The sequence below is a fragment of the Pleurodeles waltl genome, chromosome 3_1 (assembly GCF_031143425.1).
Source record: "Pleurodeles waltl isolate 20211129_DDA chromosome 3_1, aPleWal1.hap1.20221129, whole genome shotgun sequence".
NCBI classification, from domain to species: Eukaryota; Metazoa; Chordata; class Amphibia; order Caudata; family Salamandridae; genus Pleurodeles; species Pleurodeles waltl.
In genome coordinates this window covers 1,929,995,334-1,930,007,958 of record NC_090440.1, presented here as the reverse complement: position 1 = coordinate 1,930,007,958, position 12,625 = coordinate 1,929,995,334, and the positions used below count along the sequence as shown (strand labels likewise).

Below are 12,625 nucleotides of genomic sequence, written 5' to 3'. Positions count from 1 at the left end.
TGTCATATCGACGCCAGGAGAGGGTCACCCAGGGGAAAAGGAGCACAGGGCTGCTCCGCCAACACTACTCCTAGACCGGACTCCCAGGGAAGCACACCGACAACCATTGCGCACAACAGGTGCTCACAACCATAAAGTCCTCTCACTCTCATCTCCAAAGAGGAAAAAGTCTCGACTGGGCCGTGAAACCCACTCAAGTTCACCAGCAAGGCCCATCCATCCCGCCGCCCAGGCCCCTCCTTGACAGCCTGTAGGCGAATAAACAAGCGACACAGTGCTAAACAGCCGCCCTCAGACGCCCCAGACTTAAATGTTGGTCCCAGCTGCCACATTGCTCACTGCTGACTTCCGCTCCGATAACTGCTCCGACGTGGTAGGTCGCTGTCGCTTCCTCCTTCTCTCCCTTCTCCTCCAACTCAGACGGTCCTCTCCACTCGGGCCCGGCTTCGCACCGGGTCCTGGCCACCTTCCACCAGGCCCAGGATCCGGTTTGTCTCCGATATGGACTTCACCTGATGGAGCTGCGCCTCCCAGCGAAAGATAAGGTGGAACGGGTGGCCCCAAGAGTATGACACATCCTGTGCTCGTAAATGTTCTGTAATAGGCTTAAATTCACGCCGCCTCTGCAAGGTCCGTGCCGAAAGGTCCTGAAATAATTGAAGCTGGAGCCCTCTAAATTGGATCTGCGGCAAATTGCGTGCTTGTTGCAATATACTGTCCTTGAGCCCATAGTTGTGGACGCATGGCAGGATAACCGGGGGGCGATCTCCATCACCCCGAGCCCGACCCACCCGATGCACTCTATCAAGCGTAATCTCTCGGGACTCCTCCAGGCCAAGAACTGAATGGAATAGCTCCACCATAAACTCTCCTATGTCCTCCTTCTCAGCCCCAGACGGTGCTCTTCTAATGCGGATATTATGCCGGCGTGAGCGGTTCTCTAGGTCCTCCACCGCAGAGCTGAAGGAGATCCTGTTGCTCCCGCAAGCGAATGCATTCTTGTTGGAGATCCGCCACCTCCTCTCCCCGGGAGATTTCACCATCCTCAACCTGTGCCACCCACTCACCTAGGGAGGTGACCTCTGCTCTCAGCTCTTTTACCTCATGGGAAATGTCCCTTCGAAGCTCTTGGAGATCACTCCGGAGTGAGTTGAACAGGGAGGCCAGAAAGCCCCTCGTAACCGGGGCCCCTTCATCCTCTTCCACCTCGCCCCTCTCCTCCGGAGACCTCGCAGCAGGTGGCCCCTCAAGAGCTCTGCCCGGCACTGGGCGAGCCCCGGTGAGCATGTCTCTAACAGTCCGTTCCCACTTGCCTTTAGTGGTCGCCATCACTCCAGCTCCCTCACTGCGTCGTGCGTCCAGCTCAATCGAAGCCTCTTCAAAAGTACGCCCGGGGGGTCAGGTCACCATAGGCCCAATGAAGTCACCAACCACCACTAACCTCTCCTCTCACTGGCAATGCACGTCGCTTCTCCACCGCTCCTGATGCCTCGGCGTCAACAGGGTCCACCGCAGGCCGCCAGCACCACCGATCAATGGACCCAGGGTCCCGCATCACCAAGGGCCGCTCTTCGCCCAGATCCAGCTACACATCAAGGTAGCAGCAGACTCGTTTCCCCAGCCAGGGGCCCAGGCCCTGCAGCCCTCAGGCTCTGGCGCTCCGCACCACGTCAGGGGCGCAGCACAGCCCCCGCTGAGCACCAGCAGCGCAGCGCCCTCCTGGGCCGTGCCACTCCTCAAGGTTGCAAAGCCCGAGCCGCCGCAAGCCGCGCCCGCCTGCTGCAGGCACCGGCACTGGCCACGCAGCTCCACCCTCCCGCTCGGCGGCTCCATAGGCGTCCCGGGCCCTCCGGGGCGCCCTGTCGTCTGGGGCATCTGGTGCGATCCTCAGGCCGCACAATTTCACCCCAGCTGGGGTCGCAAAGCCGTGTCGGAGGCCTAGGCGGCGGAGCACGGACAAACACTTCCGCTCACGCCCCCCATAGTTGATTTGTAAGGGCTTTAGCTAGGATCTTAGAATCTATGTTCAACATCAGCAACAGTCTGTATGAATCCCACTTTTCTGCTCGTTTCCCCGGCTTCAACACTGGGGTCACAGTGGCCATTTGCAAGTCCTCTGGGAGGGCCACAGTCTTGTATGCTTCAATGTACATGGTATGAAGAGGGGGTATAACTTTCTCTAACATGCAATGAAAAATCTCCACTGGGGCCCGGCGTTTTCCCACTCTGCAGCTCAGCCAGCACTGTGCCCAGCTCCTCAGCTGTCACTACCTCCTTCAATGCTCTAGCTCTCAAATTGTTTAGCTTTCTGCAGGGACAGCCAGTCACAAACTCTTTGAGAGACTCCTCATTTTTCCCATCTCCTCCCCTATAGAGGTCTCTCTCATAGAGGTTGCTACTGTGTCAGCTATGTAGACACTAGCATATACATGTGTCCCCTGGGGGTCAGTCATCATTGTAATGTTTGTCCTGTCTGCTTCTCTGTGTCCAACCATGCTAAAATCTTCCCTGCCTTGTCTCTGTTTTCATATATCTGGCATTGTTGGGCCTGGTACATCAGTTTTATCTCATTTGTGGCTGTCGCTCTGAATTCATCTCTAGTTCTTCTTAGTTGGCGTTCTATCTCCATACTCTGCACTTGCGGATGAGCGGCTTCTAGTTTTTGTATTTATTGTTCTAACTTATCACATTTTGGGGTTCTCTTCCTTTTGTCTGCTACTTCACCTGCTATGATCTCCCCCCTGAATTTCACTTTATATGCCTCCCATCATGTCATCCCATCTATTTCTTAGCTTCTGTTTTCTCTAAAGAAATGACCGTGGATAATCTATCCACTTCCTGTGGCGAGGCAAGTCTCTATGTTGCCGTTTGTCAGGAGTTCATTTGATTCTCTGTGTGTCTGTATCATGATCTCTAGTGAGGAATGATCTGACATGCTGTGCCCTCGAAATTGTGCATTTGTGCACCTGTGTAGAGTTATTGCAGGAGTAAAAATGTAAACTTTGCGAGACTGTACATTTTGTGCGCCTGAGTGATGAGAATATGCTATACTGTTGGGGTGTAGTGCCCTCATTATGTCCACCAGTCCCAGTGCTCAAGTTAACCTGCTTAGCTTCCTTTCACATGGTGTTTGGAACTGTTAAGTAGATGTTCAATCCCTGGCGAAATCCATGAGCATGTTGAAATCTCCCCCCCACTATCGTCAGTGCTTGTGGAACCTCTGTCATCGGTCTGCTAAGAGCGCATAGCGTGTCTGACTGGAGACCTGGTGATGCAAAGACATTAATTAGGGCTAACATTTCTCCCTTCCGTCTGCCCACTACAGCAACATTGCGACCTAAAGCATCCTGCCAAATTTTGTTGACCTCTAAAGGGAAGGATTTTCGTGCAGGTATGGCCATCCTGCTTGAGCCTTTTGTATATTCAGAATGGCCCAGTAGTTTGTATTAACCTCTGATGAGCTCCGGGGCCTTCATCCCACACATATGCATTTCTAGCAGGAACACCAGTCCGCTGCGTAATGCGCAAGCATCTTATATACCAGGTCCCTTTTGATTCTGTGCCCCATTCCATTAACATTCCATGCTAATACTGTCACTGTATTCTTCATTATACTTGCATTTACTACCAACAATGTCCCAAATAGTTAGCATTTCTTGCATGACAACTTTTCCCTTTCCCCAAAAGCTTACTACAAGCTTGTTTAACGTGTCCTCCCCCCCAACCTCCCTCCCACTTTATCTTACCTTGCTGCGGCCCTGAAACTAGCCACTCCTCCAATTCACGGTATGCCGTTCTCCCCAACTCCATTCAACTGGTTCAGAACAATAACTTAACTACCATTAATGGTGGTAAGGGGTGCTGCAGTGTATCTTAGGTCGGCTGACGTAGCAAGAGTCTCGATCAGTGTTCATCTCGACTCCTGGGTCAGAGTCCTTTTCGCAATATCTATGCCCTTCTAGATTATGTCTTCTGGAATCACCGGGGTTATCACCGGTGGTGTTGTACTTGACTCCCAGGCAGTAGAGCCTGAGCTGTCCTCTTCAGAGTCTTCCAGTGTCTCTTTTAGCACGTTCCATTTGGTTTCACCCAACGCTTCCATCCGTTTCTCCACTGCCTTTACGACCTCCGCTCGCTTTGTTGCAGCCTGCTCTAGGCTGGGTTTGTGAATTGGCTGGGAGAGCCGCCTTTGTGGTTTGTTTCCATTTTTGCATCTTTCAGCCTTCCTCTGCGTGTGTCCTTTGGTCAGTCGGTGGTAGCGGCAGTCCACCTCACTCCAGCCTGTCCCAGACCTCCATTGGGTTGGCAAAGAAGGGAGACTCGTCCTTTGTCACCACCTGTAGTCTTGCCTGGAAGAAGAGTGCATTCTGAATGTTCAAGGTTTTGAAGTGGCGCTTTACAGAGAGGTAGGTGGCTCTGTGCAATTCTTGTGAAATCCGGGTATATTGTTACTGTATCACCCTCTATCTGCCGAGGATTTTGTTTTCTTGCTCTTCTCAATACTGCGTCTCTATCCCTGTCGTTCATGAGTCTTACTATTGTTATCTGAGGGGGGTTCCAAGGAAGTAGGTCTCTCTCAGGCACTCTGTGGGCCCTCTCCACCACAAACCATTTGGAGGATTTCCCTTCCAGCACCTTGTCTGTCAACCACTTCTCTATGTATGCCACCATAGACTCACTCTGTTTTTTTTTCTGGTAGACCCACCGCCTGTGGAGAGCGGCAGTGGCTTTCCACATCGTCAACTATTTTGATTTTTTTTTCGAGGTGTGTTAGTTTCTCATCATGGGAGAGTATAGTGGGTCTGGTTTGGGCTAGGGTGTATTCATTGTCTGCCACTCTGCCTGCCAGTTTTTTGTGGTTGTCACATAACAGGTTAACATCAACCATCACCATTTCTATCTTTCCTTCTAGGGATTCTTTTGTATCTTTAGTGGCAGCCAAAATCCTCATTATATGTGAATCCAATGCCAAATTATCCCTGATCTGTGGGGGGTCCTTCTTATCGATCTCACTCGTGGACAGATCACGTTGTCTGCTGGGAAGACCTGAGGTGCCCCATGGCCTATATGTCATGGTGTGGAACCCCTCTGGTGTGGCTCGATAGCTGGCCGCTCCTGTAACAATGTTATTCTGGTCTGTCTTGCCCCAACAGTACTTCAGTGTCTGGGCCGCCTCTGTCAGGGCTTCAGTCCACTTCAGTATGTTGCTTGGATCAGGGTCACCCGGCGCAGGCACCCCAGTTACACCTAAACTGTCTCTAATTACCAAGGTTTGTTAGGGAGTACCCAGTTCACTATCAACGCTTAATCACTGCCTTTCATGGGATTCCTGTAGTGTGGCGTCTGTATTCTCGGCAGGGAGTCAACCTTTGGTGTATATGTTCCCCTGTCCTAGATGGCAATTGTAGGGTTTTGCCGTGTTGTTTCAGAATCTGGTCGAAGGCGGGCTATCCATACCGTTCGCGAGGTTCACTCAGTAGTCTAAGCCTTTTTTTTTTTTTTTTTTTGCCCGTTCCCTCTAGCTTTGGGCACTCAGTTCAGTGAGATCACTCTCTGTAGTGTAGGTGGTCACCGTTAGGCCGACCCACTGCCCTGCCCCCAGCACTGCTGCAGACCCCCACCGAGGTTGGTTTGCCGGTTCCAGCAGATTAGGGATTTCGCCAAGCTCTCATTAATCTCGGGGGTGGGAGGCTCAACCGGGTGATTTCTATGAAGTGCGCAGTACTCACAAAGATCAAAGTCACCTTCGCTCTTCCACTCAGTTGCTCCGCTCAGCAGTATCACACCATTTGGTGGCTAATGGGAAAATCTCTCTCTCCCAGGCGGCATTGCAGTAGGCCTCCAGGTTGCTTCCTTCTGTTTGTTGTGTGGTGAGTAATTCCCTCCCAGTGAAGAGGTCGTGAGCTCAGAGCCAGTGTCCAGGCTTACCCCACAAGTCAGCAATTGTTATGAGCTCCCAGCAGTACTTCTGCACTGCGGCGGTTCACTGCCACCGGCACAGTGCGCTGTCTCTAGGCCGCGGCAATCACACAGGCCTATAGGCCCTCCTTTTCTTCTTTGCTCTGGTCGTCTGCTCTCTCTTAGTTAGATCGCCAGCACTGTCGAGGGTGAGCACATATGCCCCCCGCCGTAGCTCACCGGTGTTTCCTGTCTGCATTGTCCTCCGTTGTCTCAGTCTCTCACCCGTGCGTTGATCAGGAGCAGAGTTCTGGCGTGGTACTGGTGAAGGTCGCCATCTTGGTTGTTGGACCACGCTTGATTCAGTTGTTTTATTGCTCCAACGGAGGCTTCAGGGAGACAACAGCTTGGAGGGATGTCCACTAGTTATACCCCGCAGCTCAGGTCTACTTCTGTGCGATTTCACTCGGGATTTCTGTTCTCTCAGCTGCGACCTCCATGGAACTTCACGGCTGTGCGACCGCCCCATGCTCCGCAGGCCACACCCTCCAGCTTCCTTTGTTTTACTCTTCTTTTGTGAGTGGCTATGTTCTGAGATCGTATCCAGTTGCAGATTTCAGCTAGTCTGCTAGGGAATTCTCAAGCAGCTAGGCACCTTATGACTTATGGTAGTGTCTCTTCAACCGCCTGGCCTTTGTCCTTGCAACATTTTGTAATTCGACTCCTTAGCTAAGAGGGGGCTTCATTCTTGTATTCTTGACTCTAATGTGATTGGGTAAGAAATTCTGGACTCCTCATGGCCTTTTTCTTGACTGGACCACTTTCTAACTTTCCCTCTCTCAGCACCAGATTTCCTTGCCTTCACCCTGTTTGATTTCTATTGTGGCCCCCATGCGCAGTCCCTTGCCTGGCTGTTGGTAATTTTAATCTCTTTCATCTGTGGTCTTCTTTAACAATTCCTATTGATACATTCAGATTAGCAGTGCTTAGCAGCTTTCTTGACTTCCTTGTATATTCCCTCCTCTCACTGGAACCAACGTTTGTGTTTCAGATGTGTAACAAGCTGGCAGAGTCTACGTCAGAGCTGCATGATGTGTTAATTAAGAATGAACAGCTGAACCTGGAGAGAGCACGCCTGGGAGCAGGTCTGTTTTTGCTAATAAATCCTTGATGAATGTTCAGGGCTAGCTATCGCGCAGGTGGCGCCTAGTGCGCCAATGATTGTAGATACCCCCCAATGACCACCTCCGCCATGGATACCCTCACTACTACCCTTTAATAGAGCCACTCGTCTCCTTAACCACTCTCTCTCTCTCAGATGCATTAAATTTGTTTTGTAGGATCACTCATACCAGTGTAGGGTAGGCTGTCAGAGCACAGAGACAATCAATCATGTGTGTAATTAAGTGTAAACAATGTTACATAAGACAGAGGACTACAAAGTGTAGGTGTCACAGGTCATCCATACTGTTAAGTAGTATAGTTTGAGTGCTTGTTCTGCAGAAACACAAACTCAGAATTTAAAATGTAACACCATGGTTGAGCGTTCTCTTTAATAATAATTATTTTCTACCAAAATGAACCCTTTTTGCAACATTACGGTAATGATGTAATGGGGAATAATCATAACACACTAATCTATACTTTGAGTTTTGCATGCAGCTCTTTGAAGACAGTTAATAGCTTACTGTTCTATATTAAGATTTAAACTGCAAATAACAAAAGGATCTCTCTGACAAAAGCAGTGACACTGACATTTTTACATTATATGCACTTTGTGATCTGCATAGTACACGTTCTCTGCAGCAGGCATAGTAGCCCTCTGTGTTACCGTCCAATGAGTCAAAACTTCCACTAGACAAAACTCCTACCTCTCTCCAGAAAGAACATTAATCATTGGAGTTATTTTACGATTTGAATTGTTGCCTGAAAAAGGCTGTCAGCAAGGAATGCCAGCAGCAGGTGCTTTTAAAATCATAATACACTTGCAAACAACACCCACCCCCTAAAAAAAAAAAAAAAAAGAAAAGTCAGCACCTGGTGCAGTGGCACTGATCCCACTACCCTAGAGCCGGCCCTGTGAACATTTGTTTCACCCAAATTGTTGCTCTGGCTCCAACTGGCCTGCATATTTTAAATTCTTTCCTTATTTTGAAGGATGTGCCAAAGGGTTCTGCTTCTGAGATGTTTGTTCTCCTTCCTGGGTCCTTGTTTATTGTCCCTAACACAGTATCTCTGCCTGTGTTTGGGATCCAAGAATACTTTATTTTCAAAGAGAAATATTTCACCCAAAACTGTATTTTAAATATTGTCCATCTAAAGACAATATTTGGTATTTGTAAATGGGATGGGATGGGAGGGGATGAAGAAAGATTATTTGGAGTGTAATTAGTTTCCCTGTGGTTTGTGTGGCCCCTTCCAACGATTAGGTGTGAGTGATCTAACTGACCCATTGTGGATGGAGACATGCCTGTCTACCAGAGCTCATGCCTTCAGCACAAATGCAGCCTTTGGCCCAGATGGTGTTCCAGTGGATTGTTTTCTTATTGATAGAAAAACGTGGCCTCTCTATAGTCTTGCTATAGCTAATGCAGTTGCTGCAGGGGCACCAATTTGTGATACCTGGAGGGGTATGATTGTCATACCAATGCATAAAAAAGGTGACAGGTCTTTGTTGAGTAACTACAGGCCTATTAGCCTATTAGATTGCTTGCAGAAAGTCTTCTGTAGATGTGCCTTGGGAAAGATCCAGGCTTGGATGATGGATTATGGTATTCTCAGTCCATTTCAGGCTGGCTTTCATAGGAAAGTGTCTACTATAGGTCAGGTGTTCCAGTGTTTGTTGCTATATTGGAAAGCGGTTACCATTGGCCAGGGTAACCTTTATTTAGCTTTTGTGGATCTGAAGTCCACTTTTGACTTTGTCCCTCGAGCTGGATTATGGAAGGTTCTCTCGGACATGGCAGTGCCCCCTCATTTTCTTTCATTACTGGTACAATTACAAGAGAACAACTATGGGCGTGTTGGATGGGTCGACCAAGGTCATCTGACTGATAAGATACCTGTACTAAGGGGGGTACGTCAAGGTTGCATATTGCCGCCCACTCTATTTTCTCCGTTCATCATGTCATAGTTTCTTCTCAACCCAGGTAGAGATGAATGACCCTATTTTGGAGAAACTAAAATTCCAATCCTCTTATTTGCAGACGACACGTTGTTGACCCCCAAAACACTGGGCGGACTGCAGAAGCTTTTAACACGTTTTAATGATTTTTGATTTGCTCGTGGTTTGCAGATTAACACAACAAAAACTAAATTAATGCTGTTCAACTCTCACAAGTCTTTTAAAAGGAACATTACCTTGGGTGGAACCCCTCTTGGACTATTAAATTCCTTTACTTATCTAGGAATAACGATTGCAGGTAGCATGACTTGGAAGAGACACATCACCAAGATAGTCATTAAGCAAAAACAGTTCATGGCTACCTTAATTAACGAACACGCAGCCTTACACCAAACCTATACGTCCAGCTCTTCAGGTCTATGAGGCTAAAGCCACTTGTTCTACCCTTTATGGTGCGAAACTGTGGGATTTTTTCTTTTCCTCCCAGTGAGCCTCCCGCTGTTCCCATTGTTTATGGACCTGAGGATTAGGAGGATGGAGGGCAAAGTAAGATTGCACCCTCTTCTATTTTGGAAGTGACTATGGACTACCCCGGAGCAAGCCAATTATGTAGGTGCTCTTCAAGCTGTATGCAAACCTGATCATTTTAGTAAAGTACCTTGTCTTTGGAATATTAAGGAAGCGTTCTATTCATTGGTCTGTTTAAACTGTGGGATTGCCCAGAGTCTGCTAATTTTCCATCAAAGGATGTTTTGAAGAAGTGCTATTGGATGGCAGTAGCCACCGGCGAACTGCAGGTGGCTGACCATTTGAAACTATTGTGCGATTCTATTGACTTTAAAAGTGAGAATAGATATGAGGCGCCCTGGGATTACATTCTGGCTTCCAGGGACAGGAAGCTTTACTTTCATTTCCGTGTAAATGCTCTATCCCTAAGGTAATTTACTTCTAACTGGTCGAATGGGTAGAACTACTGTATGTCCAGCCTGTAACATTAAGGATGAGAGCCTACCCCACGTTCTAGTTGCTTGCCCAGCATACATATTGCTGCGCAGACAGTGGCTAGTTCCAGCGTGTAGACTTCTAAGTGTCCAGAGTCACTTAACTGCCCTTTGCATTCTTAGGATAGATCCGCAATTGCTTTTAGTCATTTCTGTTGTGAAATTTCTTAGCACGGTGTGGCTTATTAGGAGGAATAGTATCCTCATACAAGATAGTCTGAAGTTGCTGGGTAGCTGATTGCTGTATCTTGGTTTTTTTTATATTGCCATTATTTATTGTTTTAATTCACAGTTTTGTTTGTATCATTGTTTGGATGAAATTTATTAACGCTGAGTTTTGTATGTATGTTTTATAATTATGTATGTTTTATTCTTTTTTTAAATTGAAGCACATGTTTATTTTTATCTTTTGTACTGTTTTTGGATGTTTGTGCTTTTGTGGCCCTGGTGGCCGAAATAAAGCCACTGCTTAGTTAATTTTTTTTCTCTTTTATCTCATCCTGAAGGAGTATAATGTATTCAGACATTTTGCACTGGTGATTTGGCATTGGTGATTGTTCAGAAAGGAGTCCTTCCTGTTTGACTCTCTGCGGTCATTGTATAGGGCTTTTAGCTCCAGCTGCAGGGAGACCTGCATGAGCTTCCACAGAGAGGTGCTGTGGCAGCAGGGAAGCAGAGGAACATACATTTTTTAATGGTCTCAATCTAGCATTGGGGATTCCCACTCTGCTAGTTATGTTGAAGAACAATAACAGGAATGTGCTAATGCCACTCCCTTGCTGCTTTATTTGTATATTGGATAGTCTGTGAGCAGAACCACAGGATGTTTGAGGTGATGTGTGTTTCTGTGAGTCTGGTCTAGCCCTTGCTATGGTGAGTTTGAGGCTCATACTACTGGTTAATAAAATGCTATTAAATTTGTATTTTATAAAAAATAAATAACTATGTGGGCATAGAGAAGTTTCAGTTTCTATGCCCATTCCTCTTAATGGGCATCCCTCCTCTGTGGTTATATTGCACTTCTTTTGGTAGGAATAACTATTCACTACTATTCCAGTAACACTGAAATCACCAGCCCTAAACCTTTCATAATGGGTGAATACATTCTCTATTAAACTGACCATCACCAACAATAAGCATTCTAGAATGTTACTTTGTTTCTTGTCAGCTGTGGTTTTGCCATCATTCACTGGTGGCCCTTTTAAATTTAACCTCACTAAAACTTACTTCATCCTCCTCCTTTCCAAAGCCCTCCAGTCGTCGTCTGGCTGCTAAATTTTACCAACCTAGACATCACACCAACATTGGTCCCCACCACAAAGTCCCCTAGTACTCAGAATCAACCAAAATATCTCCTTGATTGCGCACATATGCAAACTTGCTAAAACCACCCCAGGACAACTCCATGGTCTCAAACTCAAACCCACTGTTCCATCTGAGTAAGTCAGACTCTGGTCATCAATAAAGTTAATGTTATATTCACTGGATTTCCCAAATCTACACTTGTGCCCCTCATAGCCAGTCTACATATGGCTACAACTGCTTTTTTTTTCAAGACCACCAGGAAATCAGTTAAAGTAATTTCTAGCATAAAAGATCTGTGGGTGATCCCGGGTGCTAGAATCCATTTTAAGATAGTCTGCATCAAACATAAGCTATACACCTAGGGATATCCACCTACTTGAAAAGGGAATGACCCTTGAATATTGAAGCTAGAATATTGAGGTGTACAAATATGGAGTACAAGATATTGAATACAAAATATTGAAAAGTAAGTACACATTTCTGTACCTAACTCCACATAAATGTACCATGATGGTAAATATTTTCAAGGTATGTAGATGTGGATTTAGGAATAGCATGTGTATTTTCTCTATCTGCAATTATTTTGATGTTTTGGGCCTCAATGTTTTGTTCAAAATATTCTTGTATCTTGATATTCATAGCCTCAATATTCAGTAGTGCAATGCTTGAAAATTGAAACGACCACCTCCACACCAGGTATCTTCTTTATTATGAACAGACTACAGAGCACTCCATCTGCTGCCAACGGGGTCACTCCTTCAAATCCTCACCCCCCATATTCTATTCCAGACTTTCACCCCACACCACATTCTACATTCTATAATGACAAGACTAACACATCTCCCCCTCAAATAATAAACAAATGTTTACCTATCAAACATTGGTACAAATTATATTAAATTGTGAAACAATCTGGAAACTTCTCAGTTCGAGATCTTCTCCGTTGCGATACCTGCGTTACACAAGTTGTCAAGTTATCATTATTGGCACCTCTCTCACTTTGTCATTGCATTATCACCATTTACTTGAAAAACATGTTTCTCCAGTATTGGATCTTTCATAGATTCACATGCTTGAATCATTTCCCGTCGTCAAAGTGGGAGTCCCATGTTAACTTAATAAAGCAGTGTATATATATATCACTATCATAGGCTACAATGGCAATGAAAAGGTCAGTTTAATAGCCTATCCATGTCCTTTTAAAAACAAAAAAAAGGGACAAACTTCAACTATAGCCAATCAGGCAACAGCACCCTCTAGAATACTCCCAACAGAGGCTGAGTCCCTCAGATTTTCT

The 12,625-nt window shown here is 46.5% G+C and overlaps 1 protein-coding gene across 1 annotated transcript in view; it reads left to right on the top strand.

The window, feature by feature from the left end:
• SPAG5 (sperm associated antigen 5) overlaps positions 1 to 12,625 on the top strand; it is a 415,500-nt gene that overhangs the window by 95,569 nt on the left and 307,306 nt on the right. The window contains exon 12 of the mRNA XM_069226180.1: positions 6,950 to 7,043. Coding sequence (XP_069082281.1) covers positions 6,950 to 7,043 — 94 coding nt within the window. The remainder of the gene's footprint in view (positions 1 to 6,949; positions 7,044 to 12,625) is intronic.